Source organism: Stegostoma tigrinum, chromosome 8 (genome assembly GCF_030684315.1).
Source record: "Stegostoma tigrinum isolate sSteTig4 chromosome 8, sSteTig4.hap1, whole genome shotgun sequence".
NCBI lineage: Eukaryota > Metazoa > Chordata > Chondrichthyes > Orectolobiformes > Stegostomatidae > Stegostoma > Stegostoma tigrinum.
This window is the reverse complement of record NC_081361.1, coordinates 9,099,251-9,120,571: the sequence shown is the minus strand read 5'-3', so window position 1 is coordinate 9,120,571 and position 21,321 is coordinate 9,099,251. Positions and strand designations below refer to the sequence as shown.

Sequence of the window (21,321 nt, the reverse complement as noted above, 5' to 3'; positions counted from 1 at the left end):
CCTGCACTTCCCCAATCTAGTCTTCGCTGCTCACAGTGTGGTCTCCTCTACACTGGGGGGAAAAAAGTGTAGGCTGGGTGACCGTTTTACAAAACACCTACATTCTGCTCGCAAAAGCAGACCTTGAGCTTCCAGTTGCCTGCCACTTTAACACACTACCCTGTTCTCTGACTAACATTTCTGAACACTTCTCAAAACTCGCTAACATTTCTGTCTCAGTCTTGCTGCAATGTTCCAGTGAAGTTCAAGAGAAGTTGGAAGAACAACACCTCATTTTCATTTGGAGACCCTGCAGCCCTCTTGACTCAATATCACGTTCAATAATTTTAGGGCCTAAACTCTCCCGTGTCCTAGCCCCCTAACCCACACACCAGGCCTTGTTATCACACAGCCTGCCATTACACACTACCTATTGTTAGATACCAACAGTCTCCATTAATAGCTATTCACTCTCCCACCCAGATCATGATCAATTCCTTTGTCTATCCAATTGCTCTTCTCTCTCTTTTGTTGCCCCCGCCCCCATCACCTCACATTGTAGGGGTAGTCACAAGGTAACAGGCAATTAATTATTCATCTAAATATCTCCACACAAAACTTTAGGTATTTTTAATTAGGTAGGACTTGAATTCAGGCCTTCTGGTTCAGAGGTAGGACAATACTGGCACGGTGGCTCAGTGGTTAGCACTGCAGCCTCACAGCACCAGGGACCTGGGTTCAATTCAGCCTCGGGTGACTGTCTGTGTGGAGTTTGCACATTCTCTCCGTATCTGCACAGATTTCCCCTGGGTGCTCCGGTTTCCTCCCACAGTCCAAAGATGTACAGGTTAGGTGGATTGGCCATGCTAAATTGCCCACAGTGTTCAGGGGTGTGTGGGTTATAGGGGGATGGGTCCGGGTCTGGGTGGGATGTTTCAAGGGGCGGTGTGGACTTGTTGGGCCGAAGGGCCTGTTCCCACACTGTAGGGAATCTAATCTAATCTAATCTAATACAACTGAACCACAAGAGACCTTATATAGAACCCAAGACCATATTCTGCTGAAAGTGTTACACCTCTGGCAGCCAGCAAAAGAACATAGAGGCACTGATTCACTCTATAGACTTGCATGCTCTTCTACACCAGATCTCAACATGAGGAACAGAACATTTACTATTCTTATCAAACACTCCCAGGGCAGAGCAGCACGAGGTTAGATACAGAATAAAGCTCGCTCTGCACTGTGTCCATCAAACACACCAAGGACAAGGAAAGCACAGGGTTATATACAGAGTAAAGCAGCCACCACAATACCTGACACAGAATGACATACAGGCCCCTGTTTTAACGACTCATCCAAAACACTGCACCTCAGACGGTGCAGCACTCCGTTGACATGTCAGTCTAGACTTTCTGTTCAAGACTCAGAGTGAGAGTGCTACATAATGAACAGAGCTTCCAGCAAGATCCCTCACCAGTCACATTACAAAGCAGTCCCACATGGTTTCAGAGGAACAGCAGCGTCCCACCAAAGTGTGGTAAGAAGTTGCTACTCCAGTCTCACTTCAGCAACAACAACATGCATTTATATGGCACCTTCAGGGGAGTAAAATCTCTTAATGTTACATCACAGGACCATTATTGAAAGAAGTATGATGTCAAATCATGGTACAACTAGGGCAGGAGCTCTCAAGTTTGGTCAAAACTTTTAAGGAATGTCTCAAATGAAGAAAGTGGGGCAGGCAGAGGGGCTTTAAGAAAGTGAGTTCCAAGGGAGAGGAACACACAATCCATAGTGGAGGAGTGATAAAATCCAGGCTGTGCAAGGGGACAAAATCAGGCACATGTCATTATTTTAGAGAGTGCTAGGTTGCTAGAGATTCCAAAGATAGGAAGGAGCGTAACTATGCAAGAATTTGCAAATACAAAGGCGAATTTTAAACTCAACGTTTTGGTAGAGTGGATCAGCGAGTGCAGGAGAGATAGGGAGTCGGGGCTTTATGCAGCTTGGTGTTCTCTGGGTTATGCAGTGCTGTGTTTGTCAGATGTGGCCATCAGCTGCTGGGACCAGTGCCAAATGGCCTGGGGCTGAGTGAATTTTATATAATGAACCCATGTGGGCTGGAAACCCACATTAAATAGAAGAGGCACAGCAGCCAGGTGCAAGCAAAAAGCGGGTGCAGGAAGCTTGCTTGAAACACCTTGAACAATCACCACCCAGATACCATCATAAAAACTATCCTCTGACTGGCTTTTCAATTGGGCCACTGGAACTCATCACTGCTCAGGCTGTTGTAGTTTCAGTGATCCAGGAGAGGGAACCCTGTGTTTGGAAGAGTTCCCATGTTAAAATGGTTAAATCTATCTATGCACACCAGCATGGGCTGTACTGTAAAGGCCACAAACACTCAGAAATTCCAGTCAAGCCATAAAAAATGCTGAATTTTGCAGCACAGAATGTAGACATTCAGTCAAGCTCTTTCGCGCTGGTCTTTACGTTCTTCCTATTCAACTTCATCTGAACCCATCAAGCTCATCCTTCTGTGATAATGGGAACTGCAGATGCTGCAGAATCTGAGATAATAAAATGTGAGGCTGGATGAACACAGCAGGCCCAGCAGCATCTCAGGAGCACAAAAGCTGACATTTCGGGCCTAGACCCTTCATCATGAAGGGTCTAGGCCCGAAACGTCAGCTTTTGTGCTCCTGAGATGCTGCTGGGCCTGCTGTGTTCATCCAGCCTCACATTTTATTAAGCTCATCCTTCTATTCCTTTCTCCCTCATGTGCTTATCTAGCTTCCCATTCATGCTATTCACCTCAAAGAGTGCATGCTGCAGCAAGTATTTCAGTCTTGCCACACTCTCCGAGTAAAGAATAAACGTGTCCACACACAAGTGCCTACTGGATCTTTTTCCAATGGTCACTTATCTTTGTTGACTGGTCAAGGAATTGAGTCTGCATTGTGTATGACAGTGCCTCACAGATTAGGCCCTTCTAAGGCACAGTTTTTCCGTTTTCTATTACAGTGCCCACCACGTGTAAATGCGCTCACATCTTCTGCACTAATGACCAGGCTTTGGTGATATCAGGCGTAATGAGTGAATCAGTTACCTCGACTGGAAGTGTCCAGTACAAAGTCATCTGCTTGAACATGTGAAACACACCAGCTATTTCAGGAAGTCTGTAAGCAATTGTCTCCTTGTTGCAATGCAGCAGCTAAGAAAGAAAACTTTGCACCTATATCACAGAAGGAGGTGCAGAAGGAGGCCATTCAGCCCTCTGTGCCTTCATAGCTCTCCGAGTATTTTAACTTGCTGCCAATCTCTAGTCTTTTCCTTGTGACCCTGCACATCATTTCAGTTCAAACAACCATACAATACCCTTTGTGAATGTCTTGATTAAACCTGGCCTTCGTCACACTTCCACCCCTGAATAACTAGCTGGGCAGCTAAGTTTTTGCTTACTTCACATTTGTTTCAAACCTGCACGCTCTGATTCTTCTCCCATTTCCGAATGGGAGCAGTTTCTCCTCTTCTGGTCTGTCGACACCATATATAATGTTGAAACTTCTGTCAAATCTCCTCTTGGTCGTCTTCTATCCGAGGAGAGCAGACCCAATATTTCTTGTTTATTCTCATTACTAGAACGGTCCCAGGTACAAGACACTTCAGTAAAGTGCAGAAGTGATGTCTTCAATGCATTTATATCCTGCTTGAAGTGTTGTACCTAGAACTGTAAATAATACTGCAGCTAAAGTCAAACCAGTGTTCTATATTGGTGAAGCATGGCCTCTCTTTTGTTGTACACTACGGCCCTATCAGTGAAGCCTGGAATAAAGCATGGTTTACCATCTTTAATGACTTATTACATAAACACCAAGTTCTCTCTGCTGTTGCATCTCCTTTGTTTTAAACACTTTGTCTTCACTTTTTTAAATTTAGATTAGATTACCTACAGTGCGGAAACAGGCCCTTCGGCCCAACAAGTCCACACCGCCCCTTGAAGTATCCCACCCAGACCCATCCTGCTATAACCCACACACCCCTGAACATTACGGGCAATTTAGGATGGCTGATTCAGCTAGCCTGCACATCTCTGGACTGTGGGAGGAAACTGGAGCACCCGGAGGAAACCCATGCAGACACGGGGAGAATGTGCAAACTCCACACAGACAGTTGCCCGAGGCTGGAACTGAATCCGGGTCCCTGGCACTGTGAGGATGCAGCGCTAACCACTGAACTACCGTGCTGCCCCATCTGTTCTGTGTTGAACTTTAGCATCTACATATCCAGCCACGGCTTTTCACTGTCCTTCAAACTGTTCTCCTCACTGGCAAAAATTCTCCCAAGTTTGTGTCTACCGCAAACTTTGAAATTTTCTCCTGTACTCTAAGATCCAAATCGTTAACATGTGTAAGAAAAAGCATGGGTCCCAATGCCAACCAAAGGGCAACTCCATTACAAACCTTCCTCCAAGAAAAAAAAGCTGTTGTTCTTTGATCCCTATCCCTCAGCAATTTTTGTGTGCAGAATGCTGCTGCCCCTTTTATTCTACAACCCATGAGTTTCATCACATGTCTGTTCTGTGGCACTGTATCGACGCCTTTTGGAAGTTCATTTACACCACATCAACAGCATTACCCCTTATCAATCCCCTTAGTTACCACCACAAAAAAACTCCCATCGAGGTTAGGAACAAAAACAAAAGTTGCTGGAAAAGCTCAGCGGGTCTGGCAGCATCGGTGAAGTGTTAATCAGTGTTAATATTTTGGGTCCAGTGACCCTTCTTTTTCTTCACCGATGCTGCTAGACCTGCTGAGCTCTTCCAGCAACTTCTATTTTTGTTCCCGATTTACAGCATCTGAAGTTTGTTTCGTTCCCATCAGAGTTAGTTAGCTATGATTCAGTCTGCACGATGTTTCAAAGCGCTTCACAACTAATGCAGTGCTTTGGAAAAGCTTTCGCACAAAGATTTGAACAAATACTCTCTCATGTTCTTGAAGGATTTAATAGTTTCTCCTCTCGTCTACCCAATTTCTTTCAAAGAATCACAGAATCCCTACAGCTTGGGAGCAGGCCATTTGGCCCATCGCGTCTGCACCAAGCTTGCAAACAGCATCCCTCCCATATCCAGCCCCAGCATTTCCCCAAGGCTAATCCACCCTAGCCTGCACATCTTTGGACTGTGGAAGGAAACTGGAGCACCCAGAGAAAACCCACTCAGATACGGGGAGAATGTGCAAAGTCTTTGAGAAGGTGACCAAACAGGTAGATGAGAGTAAACCGGTTGATGTGGTGTATATGGATTTCAGCAAGACGTTCGATAAGGTTCCCCACAAAAGGCTATTGTGCAAAATGCGGAGGAATGGAATTGTGGGAGATATAGCAGTTTCAATCGGAAATTGGCTTGCTGAAAGAAGACAGGGGGTGGTAGTTGATGGGAAATGTTCATCCTGGAGATCAGTTACTAGTGGTGTACCGCAAGGGTCGGTGTTGGGTCCACTGCTGTTTGTCATTTTTATAAATCACCTGGATGAGGGTGTAGAAGAATGGGTTAGTAAATTTGCAGGCAACACTAAGGTCGGTGGAGTCGTAGATAGTGACGAAGGATGCTGTAGGTTGCAGAGAGACATAGATAAACTGCAGAGCTGGGCTGAGAGGTGGCAAATGGAGTTTAATGCAGACAAGTGTGAGGTGATGCACTTTGGTAGGAGTAACTGGAAGGCAAAGTACAGGGCTAATGGTAAGATTCTTAGTAGTGTAGATGAGCAGAGAGATCTCGGTGTCCATGTACACAGATCCCTGAAAGTTGCCACCCAGGTTGACAGGGCTGTTAAGAAGGCATACAGTGTTTTAGCTTTTATTAATAGAGGGATCCAGTTCCAGAACCAAGAGGTTATGCTGCAGCTGTACAAAACTCTGGTGCGGAGTATTGTGTACGGTTCTGGTCACCGCATTATAAGAAGGATGTGGAAGCTTTGGAAAGGGTGCAGAGGAGATTTACTCGGATGTTGCTTGGTATGGAGGGAAGGTCTTACGAGGATAGGCTGAGGGACTTGAGGCTGTTTTCATTAAAAGAAGAAGGTTGAGAGGTGACTTAATTGAAACATATAAAATAATCAGAGGGTTAGATAGGGTGGATAGGGTGGAGGGGAATTCATCGATGTGGAGTTCACTTTTTCCTAGGATGGTGACAGCGAGCACGAGGGGGCATAGCTTTAAATTGAAGGGTGAAAGATATAGGACAGATGTCAGAGGTAGTTTCTTCACTCAGAGTGCTTTGCCTGCAACGGTAGTCGATTCGCCAACTTTAGGTACATTTAAGTCGTCATTGGACAAGCATTTGGACGTACGCGGAATAGTGTAGGTTAGATGGGCTTGAGATCGGTATGACAAGTCGGCACAACATCAAGGGCCGAAGGGCCTGTACTGTGCTGTAATGTTCTATGTTCTATGTCTACACAGTCACCCAAGAGTGGAATAGAATCCACTGAGCCAAGGTGCCCTCCCTTGGTTTGTGAAGTGGGGTAACGAGGGTGTATTACCTTCAGGGCCCAGGCAGGCCATTTCAAGATAAAGAAATGCTTCTTGATGAGGCAGAGAAAAATCTAGAATACCCTTCCCCAAAAACAGAGGCCTGACGTCCGAAAGTTGCAGAACCCTAACCAATCCACTTTTCTGGTGAAAATGCTAAGGGCTATAAATGCCATCAAGATACAGATCATTAAAGGAAGAGATTTGAGGGACTGAATGGTCTCCTCTTGACCCCGAGACAGCATTTCCAAATTTTTTTTATATTTGTTCTTAGCGATGCTAGGCCAGCACTTATTGCCCATCCCAAATTACTCTCGAAGGCAGTTATGAGTCAACCACATTGCTGTGGGCCTGGTGTCACATTTAGGTCAGACCAGGCAAGGGCAGCAAATTTTCCTAGAGGTAGTAGGAACTGCTGATGTTGGAGAATCTGAGATAACAAGGTGTAGAGCTAGATGAACACAGCAGGCCAGGCAGCATCAGAGGAAGAGGAAAGCTGACGTTTTGGGTCTGGATCCTTCTTCAGAAAGTGAAGAAGGGTCCAGACCCGAAAAGTCAGCTTTCCTGCTCCTCTGATGTTGCTTGGCCTGCTGTGTTCCTCCAGCTCTACACGTTATTATAGCAGATTTTCTTGCCTGAAGGGCATCATTGAACTGGATAAGTTTATCCCTGAGAATTAGTGATAGTTGCACGGTCGCCATTACTGGGATTAGCCTTCATTTCCAGATTTATTGATCAAGTTGAAGTTCCACCAGGCGGTACGGTGGGTTTTGAACCTGTGCCCCCAGAATGTTAACCCAGCAGCACCACCATTTCACTCTACATTCTACAGATCAGTTTGACTTGGTGCTTGAACTAGCTCACGGTTTTACCTGGGGGTTGCTGAGTGCTCCGTAGCTGATGCCGGGAGTTGACGGTAGGGTCACCGAGGGGGAGCCTATTGACGAGGTGATGACTGGATACGGAGATCCCAATCCATTCACCGGGGAAGCCAAGGTCCCCATGGAGGAGCTGAGAGATCGTGACGCATTCACTGAGGAGCCGATCATTGAATGATGGCCAACCATTGAGTTCACCGTAGAGTGCGGGGGAGGGGAATTCATCGATGTGGAGTTCACTTGTATCGCAGAGTCTGTAGGGAGAAAAGAATTCAGGGTTAGGACTGTATTCAAATCGTAAAGACATAATGGGATAACAGACCAGAGTGTAGTTCTCTGCACTCTTGAGTCCCTCTTATGGGATGTGGTCCTTCGCTTTAACTTCCACTATGTGGTCAGTTTACATGCCTGCTCTTTCAAAGGCTCCTCAAATGGTAGAGAACACAGCTAAGTCCCATCCTCAACTAAACCCACCCTGTCACTTCTGTTCCAATCCCATCCTCCCGTAACCCCACCCTGTCCTGCGTGCTCCAATCCTAAACTCACAAACCCCACTATGTCTTGTGTGTCCCAATCCTACCCTCACATAACCTCACTATGTCTTGTGTGTCCCAATCCCAGCCTCCCTTAAAGCCACCCTTGTTCTGCGTGTTCCAATCCTATCCTCACGTAATCCCACCCTGTCCTCTCTCTTCCAATTCCATTTTCCCATAATCCTACCCTGTTCCTTGCTCTTCAAATTCAATCCCGCTATAATCCACCCTGCCCTCTCTCTTCTAACCCTATTTGCACCTAATCCCACCCTGTGCTGTCCAGACCTTACGCGTTCCTAACCAGTCAAGGTAATGAGCCCTCTTTAGCAAGCAGCTGAACGTACAGTTCCTCAGTGTCAAGGCACATTCACAAAGCTTTTGCTGCAACTCTAGCAACATTGGAGGGACACGATCTGAACACCCAAACCAGAAACTGTGGTCACGCCCATCACAGGCTCTCCTCCCCCTCGCAGGAAAAGCATCAAGTTTCTCAGCCACAAAAGATACAAGCAGCTGTGATAAAATCAACTTAAGCAAACTTTGGAGAACGCAACAGGGTCACCCATCCTGCATCTCGACCCATGTCCACACTGACCCCAATTAGCTCGACTGTCCGGTGAGCTAGAAAGTGGTTCAGATTAATGGCAACAGCGCAGGTTTTATTCCTGTTCCGAGTCTGGAGACTTGCCATCTCGAATCTGCCTGATGCTTAATGCGGAATAGGGTGTCACTGATGCTCTATAATCAATTGTCTCCCCAATAGAGGGAGTTGCCACTGGTGCCGAGGGCACAATGTTTCGTTATCCACTCAGACATCTCCACTTTCACTGACATTGCCAGCTCCTCTTCTTTGGGTAGACGGAGAATGGAATCTGAGTGCCCCTTCTGCTGAAAACACCAATGCTCTGACTGTGACTAAGGGCTTGCGACCCCGGTTATAAAGATGTATTATCCAAACACTTAACTGTGTTTTAGAACAGACTGGACATACATTGAACGTTTTCGGAAAGGATGTTTTGCAAGCTGGCTGGGATGGGGGGAACTTGCTGGGTTCCCCTGTGAGGTTTTTCTCACTGCCCAGACAGGACATCAAGGCAATGCCTGCTGGCCTCACAACCTCTGGACAACGGGAAGGTGGGGGTAAAGGGTGATTAAAACAAAAGTTCACAGTCCTCTGCAATGTACTACTTCACCCCACCCCAGCCCACCCCCATCTGAGAAACGTGGATGCCCAGGCCCCACCAGGTCAGTAATATTGGGTCTGACTATATAGCCAAACAGAGCTGCCATCAATAATAGTGACCACCTACATCTTGTGTATCTGAGCCAGGAGTCTCGCTGTTTGGGACAGAGAGTGTGTGCAGAAGCAGGGAAATGTGCAAGGAACAACGAGGCAGCATACAGGCTTGGCCCCACACCGCAAATCTCCCTGTTCTCCACAGGAGCACCAGTCTCATTCACTGAGTATAAGTCACCTTCAATGAAGAGAAAAGCCTGCACGCTTCGCTCTTCCGCTATTTGGCATGTCAGCTTCGTTTAACATTTTCTCACAGCCCAATGACCTCTAATTGTTCTCCTTGCTCACCATCACGGCAGGTGCCAGGTGAAGTGAAGTGTGTGAATGGAGCAGCTGCTTTGCAGTAGCTCACACTGAACACAGCACCTTTCCAACACACACTGTTCACGTGTACCAAGCAAGGCGACAGGAGGCAAGGTATGGGGAAGGGCCGAAGGCAGAAGGCTGGACTTCCAAACAGGAGGGGAAAGGCACACCACATGGTGAGGGAACAGAGGACACTGTCTCCAAGTCAACACCAGGCCCTGCCACATCTGGTAGAACAGTGGAGGTAGCTGCATAAAAGACCATGAGGGAACCATCGACAAGGGGGGGTGGGCACAGGGTTGAAACAGGCAAGAAAAGCAACAAGTGCTTCAGATCTCCTCTGAGACAGTATGGCAGGACCAGGTTGCCTGAAAAGGAAGAATGTGCAAGGCTATGGGGAGAAGCCAGGAGAGCTGCACTCAGTGAACTAACTTATTTGGTGAGCCGGTACAGGCACAGAAGGACCAAATGGTCTCCCTTCTGCACCGTTAATAAGGCTGTGATCCTGAGAGTGGTGTCAGAAAACTAAAGGGTGGGGCCGAGACGAGGTAAAGAGGTAGTTGAAGGGAGGGAAAGGGTTGGAGGGATTTGGAGGCGAGAATGCCGAGTGGTATGAGAGCATGGACAGATCTAAGAAACAGAAGCCAAGCTTTGGGAGGGCAGGGAAGGGGCAACGGAACTAATGGAGGGGCAGGACTGGGCAGTGTTTGTTTGAACATGTGTCTACTTGAGGAATGCTTGAAACTGGGGACAATCAACACAACACAGTCATTTGTAAATCTAGCAGGAAGTTCAGGAGATATGCCTTCAGCGAGTGAATAGAAGTTTACCACCAGTAGGATTTGAGGCTAGCAGCATTGATGTATTCTTAGAGAAGCTCAGAGGGTTATGGTCACAGACTGTAATGAAGTGGGTTGAGAGATAACACTGCCACAGGATAATCTGGCATTTTCTGGTGCTGAAAGTAGGCAGCCCCACACACCTTACCTCACTAGTCCCTTTGCCTACAACACTCTCTCAGGTTTAATGTTCATGATAAGCCTGTAGGCCCAAACCTGCTCTCAGGATCAGTTTGCTTCAAGAGTAACAAGTGGGTGAACCATGCCAGTCAGGTAGCAGTAACATATTGTGGTCTTTCAAAGAAGGAGCTGGTCCCAGTGCCCATTCGCTACAGAAAGGTGCAGCTAGCTTGAGGAAGTGCTGGGACTTCAGCAGAGATGATTGCAGTAGCGTTTACCTTGTCCAGAGGCCTGCATTCCCCTTCCAAAGGCAAACAATTCCATAATGGTATCAGCCAGTGCTCTGATCCAGTCGGTAATGCTCTGCATTGAATCCAGACAGATTGAAGTGCCAGACTAGATTTGAGACGAAACTTCAAGTTGCGTTCCTATCCACTCTTTCAAATGAATACAGACGATCTTACTGTTGTGTTCAAAGACGACCAGGGTATTCTTGTGGTGCCCTGTCCAAAGCCTCTCCCTTGGCACAGATTATCCCATTTCCAATTACACTGTAGGCGGTAGGATCTTGCTGTTCTCAAAGTGCTAGCCTGCATTCCCAACAATGGTCATAATTCTGTACGTACCTCACTGACTGAGAAATGCTTAGAGATGGGGCAAGATGCCCATGTCCAGTCATTTTTAGGTAATGCCAGCTGACACTGGTATTGTCGGGCCATGTTTAAACTGAAGCTCCATTTCTGGGCTCCATCAGTCAATGGAAACGAAGGGTGATTGGAGTACGGCCGTGACAGTGCCGCAGTTTCTAAAGATGACCTGTCCGCTGTCTTGATGAAAAATGACACAAAATCTCCAGAGTTTCACAGAAATACACTGACGAGTAATTCTATTATTACAGCTGCAAGTAGCCTCCAGGGATCCAGGCACTACTAGCTATCTCATCAATCTCTCAATGCCCTCAACTCCCAAAGTCAGTTCCCCAGGTTTGCACTGATAGTTTAAGAGCACTGGGGGCAGCTCATTCTGGTTTTATTCTCCCAAGTGCTGTCAGGGTAAGCACAAAATCCTACTGATCACTCTTGCCTTAGTCAGTTTGACAATTTAAAATCCGAATTCAGGTTTGGCCTGGTATTTATGACAGCACACACTTGTTAAAACTCTCCCTAACCTCTCCTTTCCCCTCCTGAATGTGCAGACTCTCACACAGGGACACCGTCCTCCTCTCATTCACCCACTATAAGTGGAGGTGCCAGTCTTGGACTGGGGTGGAAAAAGTCAGAAGTCACGCAACACCAGGTTATAGTCCAAAAGGTTTATCAAAAAAAACCTGTTGGACCATAACGTGGTGTCTTGTAATGTTTGACTTCACAAATGCTAGCTTTAGAACAATGGTCAGGGATAGATATCCAGAGGGATATGCATTTCTCTCCCACTACTAAACTGTTGTTATGATGCAGCATTGTTTGCGGATTCAGAAAGCAATCAGGACTACCTAGCTTACTGCATTAGGGTGCTGTCAACTTATGAGTCAATATTCCATCAAACACTCCCAGGGCAGGTACTGCACAAAATTATATACAGAATAAAACTAACTCTACTCTTTTAAAGTGCAAGTAAAACTCGCCAGACATAGTCCCCATCAAACACTCCCAGGTTAGGGACAGCATATGGTTAAATATAGAGTGAAGTTCCTACATAGCTTGTTAATTTTTTTTTCTGAATTCATTTGATTTGCTATGGAACCTGTTACTGCATTAACAGTGGTCTATGAAAACTCAAACTGCTGAACACAATCATTCAAGTTCTAATGTTGTCCAATGACTTCACAATAGTGTCGTTGAGTCTTGGCAGTCGATACAATTTCATGAATGACAGTTTCAAGAACAAGATCATCCCAGTCCTCAATTAGCAACATGAAATTATAACTGGTATGAAAACATTACTATGCAATTAGATCATAACTCAAAGAAAATGCAACTCCTTATACTTCAGTGCCTCTGTGACTAGTGGATGAAGCCTGAAGTGGTTGTGAGTTCAGTCATTTTTTTGTCTTCATCAGCTCTATATTGCATCACCACAGTGCCAGCCTCTCCAGCACTAACAGGAACTGTCCTTCAGGGTAGCATTAACCTATATCGAGTCTGTCATCTGCTTGTTCTCTGACACTGATATATTGTGACAGTGGACCTTCACTGGGTGCATGTGATGAGCTTGTGAGAAGGAGCAGTCTTCAGCCATTGCCTTACCTGCACCTGTCATCAGAGACCTTTCAGCTAGGTTCGCTGGGAAGCAAGTGTCTCACCCACCCCTTGCAAAGTTGATGGCTTTTCCCCACTTGCCCCAAATGTGACAAGGTTGGCTTTAGTCAGTGACGTTGCTCATGTTTCTGCTGAATTTGCAACCTCTCCTTGGCCCAACTCTTTCATGCACTGTTCCAAACCAGTCTTGCCACCTTCTGCCAATACCTTTCTCATTAACCCCTCTCCTGACAATGTCTACCAAAAAGCCCAGCCAGTCTGTCTTGTGCAACATGCTCTAAACCTGTCCCCACACCCACCTCATCAGCAAGCCTCAGTCCCAATTCCCTTCCTGCCCATTAGCTCCATCCTCAGCCTATTCCCTTCTCTCCTGCTCCCACCCAGCAATCCACTTCTAACCCTAGCCCCACAATCTGCCCCCTGCCCATTTCGGCAAGTTGACTCACCACATACCTTGGTTGTAAAAGTAAATGGGTCACAAGGAGATTTAAAGATTTCATGCAATTCCCAGCAGTTCACTGAACATTCACTTTGCATCACATTTTGTGTCCTTCCACATCTCATGCAATACTACACCTTTCACCTTAGAGCTTTCTAATAGTCCCTCATGTTTTCCCTTTTCTGAAAGAGCAGGTGTGCATGCTGGAATGGATAGAGATAGACAAAGCTGATGTGCTGAAAATTTTGTCAAACATTAAGATTGACAAGTCGCCAGGCCCGGATCAGATTTGTCCTCGACTGCTTTGGGAAGCGAGAAATGCAATTGCTTCGCCACTTGCGAAGATCTTTGCATCCTCGCTCTCCACTGGAGTCGTACCTGAGGACTGGAGAGAGGCAAATGTAATTCCTCTCTTCAAGAAAGGAAATAGGGAAATCCCCGGCAATTATAGACCGGTAAGTCTCACGTCTGTCGTCTGCAAGGTGTTAGAAAGGATTCTGAGGGATAAGATTTATGACCATCTGGAAGAGCATGGCTTGATCAAATACAGTCAACACGGCTTTGTGAGGGGTAGGTCATGCCTTACAAACCTTAGAGTTTTTTGAGGATGTGACTAGAAAGGTTGATGAGGGTCGAGCTGTGGATGTGGTGTATATGGACTTCAGTAAGGCATTTGATAAGGTTCCCCATGGTAGGCTCATTCAGAAGGTCAGGAGGAATGGGATACAGGGGAACTTAGCTGCTTGGATACAGAATTAGCTGGCCAACAGAAGACAGCGAGTGGTAGTAGAAGGAAAATATTCTGCCCGGAAGTCAGTGGTGAGTGGGGTTCCACAGGGCTCTGTCCTTGGGCCTCTACTGTTTGTAATTTTTATTAATGACTTGGACGAGGGAATTGAAGGATGGGTCAGCAAGTTTGCAGACGACACAAAGGTCGGAGGTGTCGTTGACAGTGTAGAGGGCTGTTGTAGGCTGCAGTGGGACATTGACAGGATGCAGAGATGGGCCGAGAGGTGGCAGATGGAGTTCAACCTGGATAAATGCGAGGTGATGCATTTTGGAAGGTCGAATTTGAAAGCTGAGTACAGGATTAAGGATAGGATTCTTGGCAGCGTGGAGGAACAGAGGGATCTTGGTGTGCAGATACATAGATCCCTTAAAATGGCCACCCAAGTGGACAGGGTTGTTAAGAAAGCATATGGTGTTTTGGCTTTCATTAACAGGGGGATTGAGTTTAAGAGTCGTGAGATCTTGTTGCAGCTCTATAAAACTTTGGTTAGACCGCGCATGGAATACTGCGTCCAGTTCTGGGCGCCCTATTATAGGAAAGATGTGGATGCTTTGGAGAGGGTTCAGAGGAGGTTTACCAGGATGCTGCCTGGACTGGAGGGCTTATCTTATGAAGAGAGGTTGACTGAGCTTGGTCTCTTTTCATTGGAGAAAAGGAGGAGGAGAGGGGACCTAATTGAGGTATACAAGATAATGAGAGGCATAGATAGAGTTGATAGCCAGAGACTATTTCCCAGGGCAGAAATGGCTAGCACGAGGGGTCATAGTTTTAAGCTGGTTGGTGGAAAGTATAGAGGGGATGTCAGAGGCAGGTTCTTTACGCAGAGAGTTGTGAGAGCATGGAATGCGTTGCCAGCAGCAGTTGTGGAAGCAAGGTCATTGGGGTCATTTAAGAGACTGCTGGACATGTATATGGTCACAGAAATTTGAGGGTGCATACATGAGGATCAATGGTCGGCACAACATTGTGGGCTGAAGGGCCTGTTCTGTGCTGTACTGTTCTATGTTCTATGTTCTATGTTCTAGGTACTGAAAGTGGGTTCCAGGGCTACTGGAGTCAGCTGGTCGGTCACGATGGAGTTACAGTGACACTGGGGTCAGCTGGAGGGCCGCGGTGGATTAAAGTGACACTGCCGGGCAGCTTGCTGGACCACCTACAGAGCAGCTTAGGGTCAACCATCTTGGCATGGGGCTGGGGTCAGAGAGGCCTGATTGGGTGAGCCCAGCTAGACTCCTTCCCCAGACGGCATCAGCTGAGATTTTATGGTCCCACAGATTAATTAGCACTTCACAGATTTATTCTAAAACAGAACCCCAACTCTCAATTTGCCATGATGCAATCTGAACCTGGAGGCCTGCTACTGAATCCATGTTTCAGGATTACTCAGTCAGTCACATAAACCACTTCACTAGTCATTCATTGTCCTCGAGAAATATATTTGCTGCTATAGAGTCAGACTGGATTCAATTAATTGATCTCAGAAGAAAACCAACAACGAACCTTATAGGACTGGAACTTTCACCATGTTAAATCCCTTTGTCCCACTATGGCACATGTTACAGCTGTACAATTTGCAGTGCAGTAGGGTCAGTGTGGTGAGAGGTAGGGCAAATTGAAGAGCTCTCCCAGCAACAGCTGGCATTGCCACAAAAGGTCAAATGACTTTCTACTGTGATGACCTACATAATCCCAGAGTAGTGTGTCAGTATTTACAGGGGGTTTCCCTGGGAATTGTGTCAACACTAACAGAGGGGTCTCCCGGGGGGAGTGTGTCAGTATTTACTGGGGGGTCTCCCTGGGGAATGTGTCAGTATTTACTGGGGTGGGGGGGGGGAGCATGTCAGTATTTACAGGGATCTACTGAGAGTGATTGTTTGCAGGGACCTCTCCTGGCATGCGTCAATATTTATATAGTTTTCCCTGCAATGTGTAAATCTGCAAATCTTGCATCTATGATTGGATTAGCTGTACATATTTGAAAAGCCTCGAGGGCATCGACTAATAATCTTTAAGCTAACTGTGTTCTTGTGAGATAGTTATCTCGAGGTGAACCATTGGAGGAAATTGTGACAGGTTTGGATCCTAAAAAACCTTCTCACCAGTTTCTAATCAAGTAAATCACCGATGATGTATGGCAAAGAGTATAGGCATTACTGCAAATGTGTTTAATATTGTGAGCAGAGGTAAGATAAATTATTCATGTTGTGATTAGATTGTAGAGGGAGAAAATGAGATATTCTATCCCTGCCTTGCCAGAAAGCCATTTATCAAAAGCCATTCAGAGCTGAGGAGAACCTCTCACCAAACACTTCATCAATGTCGAAAGCAGGGGGACCACGTACACAGTGTCTTTAACAAGGGGCTGTTAATGTAGTCACGCTGTCAGGGCGATTAGCTCCTCATGTCTTGGAAAGGGAAGTAGAAACAGTTGGCGTCCACTATTCCTCACCAATCGTTTCCACTCCCACCCAGCCCCTGACAGACAGGTCTGATATAGACCATGTAGACCAAGGCAGTCATTGATTGCCCTACTTACTGCTACCTCTCGTGTCATGTGGATAGTTTGGACAGTTTCTTCCTACCCACTCGGGCAGCATGTCTCACTTCTCCTTTTGATCTCTTCTTCAGGGAGAAACTGGTTCAGCTTCTCCAATTCATCCACTTAATTGACGGTTCCCATCCCTGCAACCATTCTTCTGAATATTTTTAGAACATAGAACATAGAACATAGAACAGTACAGCACAGAACAGGCCCTTCAGCCCACAATGTTGTGCCGACCATTGATCCTCATGTATGCACCCTCAAATTTCTGTGACCATATACATGTCCAGCAGTCTCTTAAATGACCCCAATGACCTTGCTTCCACAACTGCTGCTGGCAACGCATTCCATGCTCTCACAACTCTCTGCGTAAAGAACCTGCCTCTGACATCCCCTCGATACTTTCCACCAACCAGCTTAAAACTATGACCCCTCGTGCTAGCCATTTTTGCCCTGGGAAATAGTCTCTGGCTATCAACTCTATCTATGCCTCTCATTATCTTGTATACCTCAATTAGGTCCCCTCTCCTCCTCCTTTTCTCCAATGAAAAGAGACCGAGCTCAGTCAACCTCTCTTCATAAGATAAGCCCTCCAGTCCAGGCAGCATCCTGGTAAACCTCCTCTGAACCCTCTCCAAAGCATCCACATCTTTCCTATAATAGGGCGCCCAGAACTGGACGCAGTATTCCAAGTGCGGTCTAACCAAAGTTTTATAGAGCTGCAACAAGATCTCACGACTCTTAAACTCAATCCCCCTGTTAATGAAAGCCAAAACACCATATGCTTTCTTAACAACCCTGTCCACTTGGGTGGCCATTTTAAGGGATCTATGTATCTGCACACCAAGATCCCTCTGTTCCTCCACGCTGCCAAGAATCCTATCCTTAATCCTGTACTCAGCTTTCAAATTCGACCTTCCAAAATGCATCACCTCGCATTTATCCAGGTTGAACTCCATCTGCCACCTCTCGGCCCATCTCTGCATCCTGTCAATGTCCCGCTGCAGCCTACAACAGCCCTCTACACTGTCAACGACACCTCCGACCTTTGTGTCGTCTGCAAACTTGCTGACCCATCCTTCAATTCCCTCGTCCAAGTCATTAGTAAAAATTACAAACAGTAGAGGCCCAAGGACAGAGCCCTGTGGAACTCCACTCACCACTGACTTCCAGGCAGAATATTTTCCTTCTACTACCACTCGCTGTCTTCTGTTGGCCAGCCAATTCTGTATCCAAGCAGCTAAGTTCCCCTGTATCCCATTCCTCCTGACCTTCTGAATGAGCCTACCATGGGGAACCTTATCAAATGCCTTACTGAAGTCCATATACACCACATCCACAGCTCGACCCTCATCAACCTTTCTAGTCACATCCTCAAAAAACTCGATAAGGTTTGTAAGGCATGACCTACCCCTCACAAAGCCGTGTTGACTGTATTTGATCAAGCCATGCTCTTCCAGATGGTCATAAATCTTATCCCTCAGAATCCTTTCTAACACCTTGCAGACGACAGACGTGAGACTTACCGGTCTATAATTGCCGGGGATTTCCCTATTTCCTTTCTTGAAGGGAGGAATTACATTTGCCTCTCTCCAGTCCTCAGGTACGACTCCAGTGGAGAGCGAGGATGCAAAGATCTTCGCAAGTGGCGAAGCAATTGCATTTCTCGCTTCCCAAAGCAGCCGAGGACAAATCTGATCCGGGCCTGGCGACTTGTCAATCTTAATGTTTGACAAAATTTTCAACACATCAGCTTCGTCTATCTCTATCCATTCCAGCATGCACACCTGCTCTTCAAAGGTTTCATTCACTACAAGGTTGGTTTCTTTCGTAAAGACAGAAGCAAAAAACTCATTTAGGGCTTCCCCTACCTCCTCAGGCTCCACACACAAGTTCCCTATGCTATCCCTGATCGGCCCTACTCTTTCTTTGACCATTCTCTTATTCCTCATGTAAGTGTAAAATGCCTTTGTGTTTTCCCGGATTCCTTCTGCCAAGCCTTTCTCGTGCCCCCTCCTGGCTCTCCTCAGACCATTTTTGAGCTCCTTCCTTGCCTGCATGTAATCCTCTCTTGCTGAACTTGACCCTAGCTTCCTCCACCTTATGTAAGCTACCTTCTTCCTTTTCACTAGAAGCTCCACCGCTCTCGTCATCCAAGGTTCCTTAATCTTACCCCTTCTTGCCTGTCTCAGAGGGACATATTTACTCATCACTCCCAACAACTGTTCCTTAAACCGTCTCCACATGTCTTCACATCCTTCCTAAAACATGGCACACAGAACTGGACGCAGTAGTCCAGCGGAGACCACACCTGTAGCTTACACAAGTTGAACACAACTTCCTTGCTTTTACACAGAAGGCCACTATTGAGAAAGCACGGGACTGTGCATCCATTATTAACAATGTTCTCGACCTGTCCCATTCCCCTTTATCATAAATAATGACGTATGCACATATCTACCCAGGGCTGCAGCAGGTTATAGAGATAGGGAGGCAATCAGGCCATTTAGTAGGGCAATCGACGTATGCTAGACCAAGTGACTGGTCACATCTCCATCGGTTCCCTGGAATTCCCGCCAGCCCCACAACTCTCCGTACTCTCAACACTCCTCAAATTCTGGTTTCTTAAGCCTTTTTGGCTTTCTGCGCGTCATTAATAGTGACCATGTCTTCAGCTGCCTAGTCCTGAAGAAAATTCACTCCAATAATCGTTGTGAAAGGCAAGCCACTGTGTGGGTGTGTGAGATGGGGGCAGTGTAGAGGGTCAAAAACAGAAGTTGCTGGAAAAGCTCAGCGGGTCTAGCAGTACCTGTGAACAGAAATCACAATTAATGTTTCAGGTCCACAGACCTTTCCTCAGAACGGGTCTGAAACATTAACTTTCTTCAGATTTTTTTCTTCACAGATGTTGCCAGACCTGCTGAGATTTTCCAGCAACTTCTGTTTTTGTTCCTGATTTACAGCAAATGCATTTCTACCGCTTTTTATTTAGCAGTGTAGAGAGAGTTTTTCTTTGTATCTAATCCCGTGTTGTCCCTGTCCTGGGAGTGTTTGATGGGGAAAGTGTGCAGAGAGAGCTTTACTCTGCATCTAACCCTGTGCTGTACCTGCCCTGGGAGTATTTGATACTGGTACCAGGACTCCAAGCATGGTGCGTGTTCCCAGAAGTACCCCTAAAAGTTCTGAAGAAAGGCAACTTGTTTAGTCTTGGGAAACAAAAAAGTACTCCAGCGTACAAGATAATTAATGATCCAGAAGACTTAATGAGACAGTGAGTCACCATGTTCCTGTTGTTACAGAAAACTCCTCTTTCATTGCGATTCTCACTGGGTCAGAACAGTGTCCGTTTGGGAATTCCACTCATTTCTACAGCACAACAGGGGAAGCAGCTCAGTCTCGAGTACAATCTAACCACGTTACTCAGCCCCAAGCTAATGGGACAGAGCCAGTGTCCAAATGGAGTACGCTTTTTGATACTACAGTTGAGCAATTAGCTGCCGTATTTCTAAGAACAGGGACTGCAATTCATAAAATTTGAAAATGAAGCCATTTGCCATTCCCAGTGATTGGAGGGAATAAATGTAATGTTTTAATAAGGTTTCTGTTGTTTAGTGCTGACGGATATCAATGCTGCAGGATCTCAATAAGCACATTTAATCACCCAACGAATCCATCTGCATTTCCAGAAACGGGATTTACTGAATAGAGACAGAAAGAAAACTGCAGATGCTGGAATCCAAGTTAGACAAGCAGGGGGCTAGAAGAAGACAGCAGGATGGGTAGTGTCTGGAGAAAAGGAGCAGTCAACGTTTCAGGTATTCCACTTCTTCAGCACTCAGGTTTGTTGTGTTACACTGGATCCTACCTGTGCTTGCAGATAATAATTGGACTATAAAATCAGAATGAAATATCCCAGACCCTTGGCTCCCTGTAGCTGTGTGTGAAGGGAGAATGCTACTTTAGTGCTGGAATGTTCAACGGGGCCTCATGAGGTATCACTCTCACTTCTCAGTCAAAGGTCATGCATTCATTTCCCTTTCTACTGACGCCATCAAAGAATCCCAGCTGGCACTCTGATGCAACACAGAGAATGATGCACTTTCAAAGGTACCATTTCTCACCTGAGATGTCAAACTGAGGTCCTCCTTTGCCTTCTCAGGTACTTGGAAAACATCTCAAGGCACTACTTCAAACAAAAGCAGTAGCATTTTCTCTGCGTCCTGATCAACTGATATCACAACATCAAGCCGTTTTCCATACTGCTGTTAGTTGGACCTTGCTGTGTACTAAATAGTTGCTTATGATTCTGACCTTATAAATAGCAGCCATCCTCAAGAAGAGTACCCCAGTGGCTGTGAAGTTCTGTGTGGTTAGGCCACTTTTGGAATACCGCATGCAATTTTGGCCTCGCTGCTATAGGAAGGATGTTGTGAAACGTGAACGGGCACAGAAAAGATTTATGAGAATGTTGCCAGGATTGGAGAGTTTGAGCCACTGGAAGAGGCCGAATAGGCTGGGGCTATTTTACCTGGAGTGTCGTACCTTATAGAGGTTTATAAAATCAGGAGGGGCATGGATAGGGCGTATAGCTGAGGTCTTTTTCCCACGGTAGGAGAGTCCAAAACCAGACGGCATAGGTTTAAGGTGAGGGGGACAATATTTAAAGGGGATTCAAGGGATAATTTTTTCACACAGAGGGTGGTGCACGTGTGGAATGAGCTGCCAGAGGAAGTGGTGGAGGCTGGTACAATTACAACATTTAAAAGGCATCTGGATGGTACATAAAAAGAAAGGGTTTAGAAGGAA

At 46.2% G+C, this 21,321-nt stretch overlaps 1 protein-coding gene across 9 annotated transcripts in view; it reads right to left on the bottom strand.

The window, feature by feature from the left end:
* The window catches only part of LOC125456310 (retinoic acid receptor RXR-gamma-A-like), a 174,430-nt gene that overhangs the window by 42,878 nt on the left and 110,231 nt on the right, over positions 1-21,321 (bottom strand). For 8 of the 9 annotated variants that reach the window (XM_059647723.1, XM_059647724.1, XM_059647720.1 and 5 more), the window contains exon 2: positions 7,386-7,645. In XM_059647723.1, the coding sequence (XP_059503706.1) occupies positions 7,386-7,616 (231 nt within the window). In that variant the 5' untranslated portion in view covers positions 7,617-7,645. Of the gene's footprint in view, positions 1-7,385; positions 7,646-8,268; positions 8,285-21,321 lie in introns of those variants that run through there. The other variant, XM_059647727.1, reaches the window with a different exon arrangement.